At 40.9% G+C, this 15,400-nt stretch overlaps 1 protein-coding gene across 4 annotated transcripts in view; it reads right to left on the minus strand.

Moving 5' to 3' along the window:
- Positions 1-1,717: 1,717 nt before the first annotated feature.
- Positions 1,718-15,400, minus strand: part of tut4 (terminal uridylyl transferase 4) — a 39,027-nt gene continuing 25,344 nt past the window's right edge. For 3 of the 4 annotated variants that reach the window (XM_031876027.1, XM_031876026.1, XM_031876028.1), the window contains 17 exons: positions 14,842-14,992; positions 13,880-13,966; positions 13,296-13,399; positions 13,131-13,188; positions 12,931-13,034; positions 12,748-12,837; positions 11,564-11,677; positions 11,385-11,462; positions 11,034-11,211; positions 10,752-10,799; positions 10,477-10,559; positions 10,246-10,361; positions 9,090-9,244; positions 8,832-8,929; positions 7,695-8,259; positions 6,852-7,022; positions 1,718-6,755 (listed from right to left, as the gene is read on the minus strand). In XM_031876027.1, the coding sequence (XP_031731887.1) occupies positions 6,667-6,755; positions 6,852-7,022; positions 7,695-8,259; positions 8,832-8,929; positions 9,090-9,244; positions 10,246-10,361; positions 10,477-10,559; positions 10,752-10,799; positions 11,034-11,211; positions 11,385-11,462; positions 11,564-11,677; positions 12,748-12,837; positions 12,931-13,034; positions 13,131-13,188; positions 13,296-13,399; positions 13,880-13,966; positions 14,842-14,992 (2,289 nt within the window). In that variant the 3' untranslated portion in view covers positions 1,718-6,666. The remainder of the gene's footprint in view (positions 6,756-6,851; positions 7,023-7,694; positions 8,260-8,831; positions 8,930-9,089; positions 9,245-10,245; positions 10,362-10,476; positions 10,560-10,751; positions 10,800-11,033; positions 11,212-11,384; positions 11,463-11,563; positions 11,678-12,747; positions 12,838-12,930; positions 13,035-13,130; positions 13,189-13,295; positions 13,400-13,879; positions 13,967-14,841; positions 14,993-15,400) is intronic. The other variant, XR_004213803.1, reaches the window with a different exon arrangement.

The raw sequence follows: 15,400 nt of genomic DNA on the forward strand, positions 1-15,400 counted from the left end.
TTAAGACCGTTTAATAACTCGATTCTTGGAAATCAAACGGCCAAGCTGCAGGCTGTTGCTCCAGCAGCTGTGTCTGGCAGTGTGCCAGACACAGCGGTCCACCTCCTGCTTTATTCTATGAAAAGATTAGAGGGCCGCAGAACTTATTGACTCAGATTTCTCCTCCAGGTATAGAGTAATTAATGCAATTAGGCCCTCTATCTCCGCTCCGGCCTCTTATCAACGCTGTTTCCTTATCGCTTCTGGAAATTTAATTAGAAAAATCTTTCCAATTAATGATTTTGCATAATTAAAGTTAACTTCAACCAGTTGATTCCCTTGTTAATTGCTGGCCAGAGGCATATAAAGAGAAGAGTTGGACAGCTGGACGGAGGTGGAAAGGAATAACAGTATGTATATTACTTAAGTGCTGCACTTAAAGCTCCACTCATCAATATCCTTTGCCCTGTGGTGGCCAAAAGTGTATTAAAGTTTAAACTTTACTTGAGTTTCATTTCATTTCGGAGGGAAATATTGTACCTTTTACTGGAGATGTTTATGGGCCACGTCCGAAAGGGACCCGTGGAAAACCTACCAGAAACTGTATCAATTTGATTTTTTTTTAAGGGACCCATCACAAATCCGAGTCCATCTGGTTACAGTTACCAAGAACTGAGTGGACAAGTAAAGACCTCAACTACATTTATTTGACGGCTGACATTATGAGTGACTTTAAGATTCAGATTTTACAAACAACATGAGATGAGCTCAACAACATAGCACTGTTGCCAAGTACAAATCTTTTATAATATTTCTAGCTGTGCTCTGCAGCATGGCACTGTGGGAGGCAACGTCGATGTGTCTGTCAGTGCACCACTTTTATCCAGATTGAGATTTCTCAACAACTACTTGATGTATTGACATGAATATTGAAGGTTCCTTGAGAATAAATAATTACAACTTTGGGGATCCTGTGAATTTTCTTCTAGCACCAGCAGGTTTAATTTGTAATATGTAAATTACCCTTGTTTTAGTTTAAAGCTGGGTTAGGTAACATTGGAGAAACCAGCAAGGGTACGAAAGATTTAAATTAATTATCCAACCGAAAAAACCCCGCCTTTTGTTGCCCACTCCTTTCAAATGAAAGTAGCTAGCATCACAAGCTCCAAAAGTCGCTACATCCAGCAAGAAACACTGACAGCCCGTCCCCTTCAGACCTCCCTCCGAAGCCATTCCCTCAAAATTATCATAATGAACGTGAACAACAAACATGGCTGTTGTTAGTACTCCCAGCCGTTAAGCTAGCAGCTTGTGGAACACTACGGCGACATGCAAAGTGTGCACGGGGAGAGTGCGCGCAGCTAGACAGGTGGGTAGCCCGTCCAATCATTACAGTCCTGCCACAGCCACAGATACCAGATTATATTTTCTGTCAGAACACTTGATTTGATCTTAATCATTGATTACTGTCAAGATGTAAAGATAATTTCAACAAATATAACAAACAATAATTCCAAAATACATTGCACTTCCTCTATTGTCTGACTTTCAGAGATACAGTGGGTACGGAAAGTATTCAGACCCCTTTAAATTTTTCACACTTTGTTCCATTGCAGCCATTTGCTAAAATCAAAAAAGTTCATTTTATTTCTCATTAATGTACACTCAGCACCCCATCTTGACAGAAAAAAACAAATGTAGAAATTTTTGCAAATTTATTAAAAAAGAAAAACTGAAATATCACATGGTCATAAGTATTCAGACCCTTTGCTCAGTATTGAGTAGAAGCACCCTTTTTAAAATAGCACTGCAGGAATCCCATTACTTTTGATGATGGATTTGAGTACTTATTCTATCTCTGCAGCGTGATACGTACACATCAGAAACAAACACATGCACACAATAGAGACGGAAAGGAAAAGAGACAACAAATGCTCATAAACTGAATGCCATATTTCTTCATCTGGCATTTAGTTTCACCTTTACCTGTTAGTCACTTCTCTCCTCTGCCTTTTCACACGTTTTTAATAATGCCAGCCAACTCAAATGCAAAACACGCTCATAAATCACAAGTGTGTGTGTGTGTATAGGTGTGTGTGTTTGCTGAAGTGACTCCCAGTTCTCTGCAGAGTGCTGCAGGGCGTCAGGGGTGGGAACAGAGAGGTTACTATGGAGCGGAAAGAACAAACAGGAAGCCCGACACCTCGGGAAACTGGTTCAGACACACAGCACAAGATCCACTTGGTCATAGAAAAGTAAACTGGAAATGAAAAATGGAATAATTGAAAGTAAAGGATTATTGTAAGCAAACTGAAAATAACCTACTTGTTGTGCTGTAGGTGCGTTACGGTCCTGGCTTCATCGTGTCATTGAGGTTCGAGCCCTCAATCAGCTGTGTGATTGATGCATCTCCTGCCTCTCCTGCTCCTTGTCCGTCTGTCTCGTTCTCCAGGGAATCCTGATCACATCACCTGCATCACCTCAGAAAAACACGTTTGGAGCAAATTCAATCCCCAGACTTGTCAAGATCATAGGCAGTAAACAAGTCAAGCAGTTTATCGAGGAGCCACAAGAGTGAGTATTAAGATGTGCAGGCATTTGGATTCAAGATACTCAGTCTGATTGTTGACTTAATGTATGAATTTATTTAATGCTTAATTACTGCTTTTGTTTTTCCATCCTCCTGTATTTTTCACGGTTATCCTCCTATTGATTAAATATGGGAGCTTTTCCTTGTAGAATAGAATAGAATAAAATAGAAACCCTTTTTATTGTGATATACATATACACGGAATTTATCACAGAACCAATATCACTTGCCATGTATTTGTGATAATTGTATCAATTTGAAGCCCTTTGATGCTTTAATTGTCATTATGGGATGTACAACTGGAGTTGACCTGATAAAAAAAAATAAAAAAATCCCCAAACAGAGATTCTGGAGAGATGTCAGAGAAAGAAGAAAATCCTCCAGTTGACATATTTAATGATGATTTCCAGAAACCTCCAGGAAAAACAAGATGAGCTGGTGTCCAGGTCTCACAGACAGCTGCAGCACACAGCAGACTCTCTGCACTTTGGGCTGTGACCAACCAGGTATATGGATGATATACAGGATAACATCTAGAACAAGATAGAATCATTTTAAAAGGTGCTAGATCCGAGATTAGGTGCATTTCTATTGCCTCTCAACGGCTTTCAACATGGTGACAGCAGGCCGGTGTCCGTGAGTACCAGAACTTCTGAACTGTATGTAACTTAATCTAGGTGAGTGTAAACACAGTAGACATACTGAAAGCACATGTGCATGGCGGCTTTACTTCACTGATGGTATTTGTGTTTCTCTACAGGTTGTGTGCGACAGCGCCCTCCGGTGATCGCTCCCGGTCCTACATTCACCCAAAGACTCCACAGCTCTGATCACAGAGCAGCTGACCCACTGGAGATAAAAGAACATGTTCTCCTGTGAAATACATCCTTACAAATACAGCTTTCAATAACACTGTATTACAGTAAAATGGTCATGACTGAAAAATTAAACATGTCGATAAAACCTACCTCATATGCAGATTGTGATCTTTTGAAGGTCATACAGCAAGGAGAAGAATGCGAAACCTCTATTTGTGTTACTGGGAAGATCAAGGCTGTGTTTAGTTGGGATACAAATTTAGACACGTTTTGATTATTGTTTAACTTCAAAATGTTTTAAGCTTTAAGCATTGAACAAATGCCAGACAATCACTCGAAGACAGAATTTAATTTAAACTTAAAAAATACATTCCCCTTTTATTTCTCATGTTTTCCTGAATCTTTAAATGTAATCCCTCAGATTGCCTTTTATTTATAGGGGTACGATTACTTAAAACAATATCCTAAATTAAGTTCTTAAAACTCTTTATTTGAAAGGACCATTTGAGGACCATATATGCAACATTACAGCTTCACTTTGCTCTGTTAAGGATTCATTTCCGTTTTAGTTTCCGATCCCAAGCACAACCTCTCTAAATAAAAGCTTTTAGAGGCTTGTTAGGTATATAGAATAAAGGTCGTTTTCATTGGGTCCTGACATCTTCCAGCTCTATGATCCACATCACAGATTCATGGTGTAGCACTGTTGTTAAACTGGACTGGACTGAAGATAAAGCCTCGTATTTATTTCCCAGAAAGGTGTGTCTGAGGATGGAGATAAGGCCCGGCTCTGCTCGGCTGACAGAGAGGAGCTGTCTGATTGGCGGCTCTCCTCTCTGAGATCAACAGAGGACGGGGTGTGGCAGCTCATGATCTCACCTTCAGTGGGACTCTCAATCGAACCGACATCTGGAAAAATTACGTTCCACTGAAATTACCGACATTTTCTCTGCTTCTGCAAATGTTTTCTGATAGAAAGGATCCGATTGAGGTGAGGTAGCAATAATAGTTTTGACTGCACATGCATACAAACCTTTTCTTACAATTTCTTTTGAGTTGAGCGAAAGGAAATTGTGTTTTTCGCCACACGGGGTCGGGCTCTAAACATGGAAATGTTAATCAGTGTGAAAATCCAACACATTGGTAGAGTTAAATATCTTAACAACTACTGGATGGATTGCAGTTAGTTTTGGTAAACTAGACTGGTGTTGACTAGTGTTACCACAACAGCTCAGTTCTACATGTTCAACACATGTCCAGCAGTTCCAGATAAGACCGCTCAAATTGTGATACGTCCTGAACAACATTCTGACGGACCCTGGGAGAACTCAACAAAACAGACAGACGGAAGCTCTACAATTCAAGCAGGGAGGAGGCGTTCTCTTAAATGTCATACAAACCAACGATGGGGCAGGATTTCTTCCTCGCTCACCAACTGCAGCGCTCCTCAGCAGCCCTGAGATCTGTGCTGCCACCAGTAGCCATAAAGTGCATCGCAGCAACACTACAGAGGAAAACGGTTAAAAGGGTGCTATATTCAATATTCAGAGCATTAATATAGCAGCAAACAACAATTTGCTGCGTAAAGATATAGTGGAGTAATGTCTACCTGAGCAGAAGATGAAGTCCAGTCCCGCATGCTTTTTGTGCATGCAAGCGTGTCAACACAGCTGCTCTGTCAGCACTTTTGCCACTGTTTGCGCTATTAGCACCATTAGCTGCGAGTCGTTGCCTCAGCCGTCGCCATGTTAAAAGCTATTGAGAGGCAATAAAGAATGCTCTCAATGCACCTTTAACTGTATGCATGTTAATATTTGTATGTGCTAAACAAGCGCTTGATTGTGGGCTTATGCATGTCAACAAACTTACATGCCAGGAACTTTAAACCACATCTCAAGGTCTTCCTCAGCAGATAGTTCGCCTAAGACATGACTTTGGTCACGTGATTACAGATGGTGGCAAAGTTGCGGTTAACATCTTGTAGTTAACGGCCTTGTGCAGCTGCTAGAGTGATTGTAGTCTATTTTCAGAGCCACAGCGCTGCGACACCTCAAAGCACTACAATGCATTACATGTTGTGGTAGAAATGATTGTGTATGAGTGGAAGATTTGTCTACCTATACAACATATAAGATTATTACCCTTGTAATTATTTGGCACACAAGAGTCTCAGTTAAATGTACACCTTTATAATCATTAATAACCTGATTTCAGGCGTTTAGTACCATGTCTGACTTTGTGTGTACATTAAGAGGCCATGTTAGTTAAGGGTGACATGTTAATCGCAACACACACCCGCCAAGCTGCAAAGCATTGCGCCATTTGGCGCGCAATAATTGACAACCGTAGGACACACCAGATGGGTCCGTAGACACATTCGGTGAAAGTCCCCAATCTGGGGAGCAATCGAGTAAATTAAATCGGTAAACGTGACAATGTTAGCCTGATTCCAGACCTCTGAATCACCGTTCACATCTCCGATTCCTTCAGCGATTCAAATGGATGTGCTGTTGAACTCACTGACAATCGACCAATCAATGCTCGGACATCATCTTCCTACGTAGCTAGAAAAACTACCTCGCAACATCCATCCGAAGTCAACAGCTCCTAGATATGGATGTTTTGTCCCACTGCGAGATGGTTCCGGTTCATCGGAATGGAAATTACTAGACTTAATGTTTGAACGGCGTCACACAAATAAGGAAAGGTTCTACAAATAGAACCTTCCTCATGCTTCCTGAACCCTTGAAGACCTGGTTTGGTTATTGTGTTTAAAACCGCACAGTATCCAGGATCATTCACACTGAAGAGATGAACCCAAACGACACAATAAAGTTGTTTGCTCTTTTTTCTTTATTTTTTGGGGGCTTTTTGTATTTAGGATTTTTTCCCTCTTTTCTTGCTATCCCTGCTTTTGGCACTACATACTTAAGGATGACATGTTAGATTGTTTTTAAAACAAACGTCTATTCAAAGCCTTCATCTTGTGGCGATCAAAGTATGAATACAGCTAATAAAAATAAAGGTTTATATTTTTCCTCCTTACTTTACACATAAAATAAAAACACTTTTTTGGACCCCCTCAAAAATGGGGGTATTACAATATCTTACATTTGTATCACAAATCAATGTAATGAGACTGATAATAAAACATAAAAACTGTACAAAAATGAGAAAAAATTCATTTTAAAAATTCTTGTGATCGAATGATGCAAAAGAGTACACAATTTTGCTTTGCTAGGTTACTGACCATGAACTGAATTAAAAGGAGATGCAAGTTCACTTCTTCTGTTGAATGAAATTCAAATTTACTTGATGTCGGACGTGGGGGACCAGGGGGAAGTTGGGATTCGGATGCACCACAGACCCTGGTGAAAGAAAAAAATCCAAGTCAGCACAAATGGAGAACTTGTGTTAATCTATTCCTGTCAGCGGCAGTAAAAGAAATATCTGTCATGTCTGACCTTGGGCCATGAAGGGTTTTCCAGGCTGGTAGCCTCCGTTGCCCTGCTGGATGAAGTTCTGGGGCATCCGGTAGGGCCAGGATGGAGGCAGGGCGTACTGTGGTGTTTTATTGTGCTCCCATAACCGAGAGCCTTGGCTTACGCCTATAAACTGGGCTGGGTGGCTCGACTCTGTGGAGACAAAATCCGAACACACTCAATAACTCAGAAAAAAAAGACAAAGTTCAATCAAATCTAATAATGTAATATCCCAGTAATACCCTCAGTGAACACTGTTCCTTCACCAGTGATGTTGTGAACCGTTACCAACAGCCTAAAGAACTGCATCTTACAGCATTTAACCCTTCACTGTCTAAAATGATGAAGGTTCACTCATGTGTTACTGTGACCTACCTCCTATCTGTGTTACATCTGTAAACAAGAGTAACGTGTGTAACTACTGTTGACATAGTAGATAGAAAACAGTCAAATACAGTTCTACTTCTGGGTGACTGCAGGTGATGGTACAGAATACTTAAATTAATTTGAAAAATGAATCACAACTGTCCAAAGTTCTGCTGAAATGCGACGTCTGCATGTCTCGATAAGGGGGCGTGGCCACGATCGGAGTGAGCGTGATGTCACCTTGTATTTCAGGGGATCACAGATATATGGTATTTAAATTATTCCTTGATTTTCTCTGTAAAAAGGCAAATAACTACTGTTGCAATTAATATTATAGACTGGGGACAAAATCAGATATGTAATTGTATAATTAGGATGACATGTCAATCTGTATTTAAAGATACAGAAACAGGAAGACAAAAAGACAGAAGGTGCCACCAAAGTTCACCCAGTGAATACCTGACTTGACCACAGTGCCATTGCCCATGAGTGACCCAGGTTGTGCCAAGTGGTTGTGCCAGTGTCCTTCCCGTCCTGGCCCGAGGCCCAGCTGTCTCCCCGCAGGCTGGGCGAAGATGATGCTGGGGTCGTTCAGGTTCATGGGGCTGGGGTTTCCCCCTGAGCCTGTGGGACTCCCGTTCCCCGATGCCGAACGCAGGGCGAATTTCAGACCGGGCGGGGAGGGGCCGTTGGGAGAGGACGTGGTGAGGACTGGTCCGTGTATGGGCCAGGAGGTGGAGGGGATGTGGACTGGGTGATGAGGCAGCCCCTGGGACTGGTGCGACTGGTGCTGGTGAGAGGGAAGAAGCCCCAGTGCGCTGAGCGCCCCTGGGTGGTACTGGCCTGGATGGGAGGTAGGGAAGCTGAAGAGAGACAGGGGGACCTGGGGGTGAACAGGCTGCTTCGGGGGACCAGCGGGACCGGTCTTAATGTGGGAGGGCTGAGGGGAACTGGAGGACTTTGAGGAACTCTGAGGAACAGCTGTAGGCTGCGGGGAGTAGGGCGGAGTCTGCCGACTATCAGACTATTGACAAGAAGAAAGAAAGAAAGAAAGAAAGAAAGAGGTTTTTAAAAAACTGCGGAAAGTCATGCTTTTTATTTTTATATTCAAATATTAATTCATTCAACTGGGAAAACATAATTAGATTTCCAAATGCTGTTTCATTAACAGCTTTGCAGTATCAACAGAGGTTTAAAAGGTCAAGTTCATCCAAATTAGTTTTAATTGCCCACGTTTCAAGATATCATTGTGAACCAGTTTCATAGGGACTATTAATTATGACAAACTTCGTACGCACCCAAGTGTTTTGACATGTGCATAGTATTTTAAAACCAAAAAATTCTACACAATCTCTCAATCACTTGTAATCACGTTCTCAATTACATTTCAGCTGTGAGGCCTTCATCGAGTAAGATGACACAAAACACTAATTCTCACAAATATCATCTTTCACTTCTATGGGCCCAACAAATTCCATTCACTTTTTTTGTATTTGGATGGAGGCAGAAATCTCTACAGGAGTGAGACATTATTTGTATATTTATTTGTAATGTGGGTGAACTGACCCCAGTGTAATGTCTCACTATTGTACTCACACATTCAGAGGGCTGTCTGGTCCGTCCAGGACAGTCTGCAGCTGTCTGGGGAATGGGGATGGACTGGGAGCTCACTACAGTTCGTACCATGTGAGGAACTGGGGAAGAATAAGAATGAGCAGTGTTATTTTCACCCCCTAATGGTCTGAATATCAGCTGTGTGTCACAACGGTTAACCTTTGTTAACAAAGCGCCTCTAACATTTAGAGAAACACTTTGCGAGGTCGTCTTGAGGTTGGATGTGGATATTGTGGATACCTGGTGCTCCGGCGGTCCTCTGTTTGAGGTGGCGGTACTCAGGACAGTCCCTCCTCACGTGCCCCATGTCCCCACACTGGAAACAACGCCTGTCCTTCGGCTCCCGCTCCTCCTCTTTTATGTCCTCGTCTTTGTCGTTTTCCTTCTTCTTCATCCTGGCAGAGGACAAAGTTCAGGGCACATCAAGAAGGGAAGAATAAATCTGACACATTCAGTACAAACACATAAATGAGTGTGCAGACATTCAAACAAGAATAATAACAATGGTACAGGCTCTTAAAAATATCAAATAGAACTCTGTACACCCTCTTCTACCAATCCTGCAAAACTCTTCCAACAAAAAAGGTTAAGATGTTAATTGAAATTCCAACAAAATTCGTATATATACACACACAACAGTTACATATTGATAGCTTCAGCTAGTTATGAGACAGTTATAAAAGAAAGTGCACCTTTACAAACACCACCTATTGAACAGTCTAACCTCACTAAGTTGGCTGAACTTAGTTGGACCGTCAGGAAACAGTCACTCTTCCTGTTGCTCGTCTACTCGTTTCTGAAGTTTTTCCTTCTCAATCACGTGTTTGTCTCTCGGATTTACTTTTCGCTGTCACCTGTTCTTTGTTCCCACTTTGATGGGAAAGGCTAATTTGAGCTGATTTTTACTGTGGAAAAACGTATGAACTTAATCAAATGTACATGTTCTATTACAGCTAAGTATAGTAGCCTTATCACAATTAAAAAAGGAGAAAGAAAATTTAACTTGAGTCGATTTCACCATCACTAATTGTGTTTAAATTCACAGCTACTGTATGCTGGAAATGACAACACTCATTCGTTAAGAAGAGAGAGAGAGTTAGAAACAAACAACTCTCAGACCTGAAACCATAATTGGAAAGCTCCAATGACGCAGTATACTTAACATACAGATAAATAAAGAGAAACTCGCTATTTAATGTTTATTGACACTTAATGAACCTACTCGTAGATCATCCATCTAAATATGACTCGTGTTTCTGGACATCGAAAAAAAAAAAAAAAAAAATCACTGTTGGTTGCTCCCTAATATGTTTTGATGTATAAAAAAAAGCTGTGGACAGTGATGCTTTGAAAAAATAAATGTAATACATTTTATATATAACAAAGAGGGGACAACCTGCGTCTCTTTGGACAGTCCTTCATGTAATGTCCAATCTTCCCGCAGATCCTGCAGCACCTGTCATTGGGCGCCAACTCGCCGTCTGTCAACACCTTTGAGTCAAAGAAGTAGTCCTGCAGCAGAACACAACAGAAACAGCAGCTGGTTTAGACAGTTTCCTCAGGACACAAAGCTGACCGCATTCAAATTGGCTGTTTGTTCAATTTGGTTGTTTGGAGAGTGACGTACCACTTCGGTCCCCATTACGGGGCAGAACGGAGTCCCAAACAACTTTCTCCCGTTTATAAAGGCCTTCATGATGAAGTTTGTCACTAGAGGAAGTAAACAAGGAACATTTTCACACCGTCAGTAAATTGAAGCAGAAGCTGACATGAACACCTGCTTCTTCATTCAAATAGTCATAAACTGCTAGAGAGGCTGGACTGCCAGAGATCAGAAGTCTCTAGTAAAAGGAAAAAAAGACATCCATGACAAGAAAACATATGATAGACTAAGGCACTTACTTTTGCGAGAAACTCCAGCACCAAGATTATGATTCAAATCAAAGGGATCTGAGGAGAAGAACAGATGAGTGAGTGGAAGAGAAGATCCTGGATTGCCTTGGTAGCCAAATGGTTGCAGCGGATGCCAGATAACCGCAACAACCAATGTTCGATTCAGGCATTTATTGCATATCACACCGCTCTGTCTCCCCCAGTTTCCAGTCTGTCTCTACGCTGCCATCTGTCTACTAAAGTCGAAAAATGCCCCAACATAATAGTTTATAGTGTTTGTAGTGTGTGCACCTTCAATAGCGATGCATTTACTGGTCCACTGCTTCTCAAAGGTGGTAAGGCGTTTCCTTTGGCGGATGCTGATGACGTGCTCTTTGAAGTCAAATTCTTCGGTGTAAAAGCGAAGGAGAGCCAACCACAGCTCTCCCACCGACTCCGTGTTCGGCTGCAGCTCTGAGAGATGCCGACGCTGTGCGGACAGAAGAAACACACTTAGTATCTATTTATATTTAATGCTTAGACAGCAGAAGATTTGTGACAGGAGAAACGGCAGATTTGGACAACATTCAGATAATGGCATTTAATGCACTACCATCTCAAATTAAAGATCATCCTTTTTAAAGTCCGTTTTATTTAACTCACCAGATCCTCAAGGTCATCACAAAAGAAAGCATTCCAGCCATCTACCATCCGCTGGGGGACAGTGTTCCCATCAAAGATCTAAAAAGACATCATACAGAGCTATTTATCATGTTTTAGTGAAGGATAAGCCCTTTATGTTTCAGTTAATTTCTTCTGAGTCATTAGTGAGGGGCCGGTACCTCCTGTAAGACCGGAATGACTGGGGGCTGCTTCTGCTGCAGGAAGTAAAGCACCATCAAGATGTAAGCGTAAGATGAGAGGCTTCCTCTGGACGCGTCCCCAATGTCGCAGCGCTGTGAGCACGGAGGGACGTTAGTTAAACAAGCAAGAGAAAACACAGCAACACTTCAGTGGCTTCAGGTGCTCCTCAGAAACATGCTATTAGGTGTATAGTACATGAGATATGAGCAAAAAAGGACAGCTGCAGCTTTCTGGCACCTGCAACCACACCCAACAGTGATGTCACGGTGCCCTGGGCGTTCAGTTACTCTTACAGTTCAAACTTAGCCTCGTTAGTGTGGGTACCAGTACGTAAGTGTTACTAAGTGGAGATTAGTCATTAAATTGAAATGCCTTTTAACAGACAAATTAGTTCTTACATCTCAAACATGATATGTTACAAAATAATTGATAAATGGTGGCGCTTTAACTGTTGACTGAAGCAATCAACAAAACAAGACACGAGCCAACGGACACATGGAAGTGAGACAAAGCTATTCAGTCGGCCTGGAGTTAAGGTTATTTTGTCATAACAGTGTAATTACGGCTTAAGAGTGAGCAGAAGAGTTCATATGGAATATAGATGACATATTTGACAATGAAATGATTATTATTATTTTAAAAGGTGTAATATGGAGTAAAAATGTACAGGCGTCACTTGGTACATCTATGAGTGACATTATATAACATGGAGCCAATAAGGTCCGTTGGGTTGCATGATTAAATTGTTTCCTCTCACTTTAAACTGCACTCTACTCATTCTGAAAATGTATTTTTCCATGTACGCATACAAGAATGAAACTAAGTTTAAATTGGATTGGCTGTTTTATGTTTGGTACATCGCCCTTTGAAACTGTTATTGCCAGAAGTTATATTACAGCTTGTGATACTGCAGTCAAACCCAGTTAGCTTACCTTTCATTGTAATTGACTGCTTCCCATTTTTTCATCCACCGGATCTATAATTGCCATTCACGAGGGCTCGCTGTTACAATGGGCTTAACTGTCTAAACAACTGACATTTCATGTCAATACAATGTCGACAGACACGTTTGAAGGAGGAACTAGGACAGAAAACTACAGCGCAAACTGTCCAAAAGCAACCAGTTAAGGGTTACTGTATCAGTCAGACAGCTTTCACATACCTTTGCAAACACCTTCATTGTGTATCCCAGGAATTGCACACGTGGATCCAGGGCTGCATACGTAGCCAGCATTCTGGTGTTGTGTTGAGCCTACACAGATAACCCGTCAAAATGGATTCATACAGCACTTTCAATAAATAAAAGACTTTATATAACAGTGAACAAAGGTTCTGCTTCACTCACCAGAGTATTGTAAAGGCTAATATCGCCCTCCAAACCACTCTGTCTGTGTTCAAACTTCACAATAGGCACTTTAGCTGTTGTGATAGGCAAGATGTTCTTCAAACCTGTGATGTTGGGAAAAATGGGAGATCACAACCAGTCAGATTCAATCCGTGACACATAAATAGATCTAAAGAGATAATTAGTACGTGTTAATTCACCTGTATGCTTCTTCAGCACTTTTGCGAGGCCTTCAATGATCTCTTTGCAGTTCAGCCTCTGTTCAGACAGATCAAAACACAAATGTAACAGTGGAAGACTATAAGGGTCACATCTCTTCTCTCAATGAGGAAGCGTGAGCTACATTAAATGTTTTGTCCGCCTACCTCTGCAGTCTCGTGGCCCTCCAGAGTCATGCAGATGTCGAGGTCACTGTCGCGGAAGCCAAAGCCATTCTTGGAGGAGCCAAACAAGCAGAGCTGAGCTTTATCTGTGGATTCAGGCACAGGAAGAGTTTCACATTTCCATCCAAATGTAAAATAGACATTCTGTATCATTATCGGAAATTCACAAAACAAATAACAAAGAACTGTTTCTCCAATCATAGCCAGTCTGTTAAAAGTATCTTTAACAGAAATACTGATTCATTCACTCCGATTGATTATTCTTAACTAAACTCTTGTGGTTTAAGCTGTTGTTATTGAAACTCAACAATTCGCCCAGACGTTTCACAATAAAGGCCTTCCAGGGAAGACATTATGTCTTGTGTACAGCTGGAAGGCCTTTTAACTTGAAATGTACAGAGCATTAACAACAACAAATGAACACAACAAAAATGGGAAAATAAATGGAGGGCTTGCAGATAAAATGGCATTAGAAAAAAGGCCGGGTTCTCTCTACATTGAAGGAGTATACATAAAGGCTGTGGTTCAATACTTGTAGTCTATAGTAGTTCATGCTTAATGCTCACCATTGTACTCCTTCCTTATGAACCTCTCCAGGCTGCAGAGGATCTGCTCCCTCTTCTGCTGCTCAGCATGTGTAGGTGACAATTCATCTAAAAAGCAGAACAGAAATTCAATCAGACAGAGCTGCAATGCTTACTCGTTTAATCTCATTAGTCAATCAAAATAAAATTAATCGCAATTTTTTCAGCGGTCTCAATTACAGGGAAATAGATATTTTGGGGTTTTGGTCTGACAAAATTGGACATCATTAATCATTTAAGCCAATCAATAATCTGCTAATTAATCAAAAATGAAGATGATAATTTGCAGCACAACAACCCTTTAATACCGATTATCTAATACTGATTAAGTGATACTGGGCAGGCTTACTTGCAGTGGATAAGAGTAAACCTACTAGTTTAGGTTATAGTTGGGAAGTAAACGTAATGCAGTTTACTTTTAAATGGGTTTAAATCAGTGGTTCTCAACTGGCCTGGCTGCGGGACCCACCATCACCCCTTAATGACAAGCTGCGACCCAAATTGAGGAAAATGTTCAACTTCTCAAATGTATTTAATGAAAAGATGGTGCAGTTTGAACCTGAGCTGAAAATCTAGTAGGGAGCTCTCTTGTGCAGAGAAATTGTTCCCGTCAGTCCCCGTCCCACACATGTTTCACGTAAACGAATAAAACTGTATTGTTTGTGATGTCTGTAGATTCGTCCATTTGTAATGCAAAATGACCACTTGCCTAAATTCAAGCTGTGGGCTGTTGTTTGATGTCATCCGACATGTCTTCAATTCTTCTACTTATAGTGTCATTTGACAGAGGTATAGTGTTCAGTTTATCCTCTGCTGATATTAGCATTACAAGGCATTAACGCCAAATATTGTTAAGGAGTGTGAATAGACGGCACTCTGCATAAAAAAAATCACCTAAAAAAAAAATTAAAAATCACATAAAAAGTGCACCGTTGACTACATACAGAAGCACAATTTGCAGAGCCCATCGAGGATATCTCTGAAGCGGTCGTTCATAGGAGGCAGAGGCTTCAGCTCGATCTTCTTGAAGTCTTCAGGACACTCGTCCTTCAGGTGACCATCTCGCTTGCACATGCTACACACAACAGTTGGGGGCTGGAACGACAAATTTCAAAGACGATGAATGTAATGATTGGCTACGCATGACGGACTCAAACAGAACAAACTGAGTGCAAGATAATGGCGTGCACGTATAGAACAGCATTGTCACAAAACATTTGTGTGGGGCAATTTGTGTGGGGCAATTTCCCCATGTTGGATGTCTTAAATAAATTAATTATTGAATAAATAAATAATATATATACATATACATACATACATACATACATATACATACATACACACATACATATACATACATACACACATACACACATACACATATACATATATACATATACACATATATACACATATACATATATACATATACACACATATACATATATACATATACACATATATACACATACACATATATACATATACATATATACACATACA

This window comes from Anarrhichthys ocellatus, unplaced genomic scaffold (assembly GCF_004355925.1).
Source record: "Anarrhichthys ocellatus isolate YVR2014 unplaced genomic scaffold, GSC_Weel_1.0 scaffold102, whole genome shotgun sequence".
Taxonomy (NCBI): Eukaryota; Metazoa; Chordata; class Actinopteri; order Perciformes; family Anarhichadidae; genus Anarrhichthys; species Anarrhichthys ocellatus.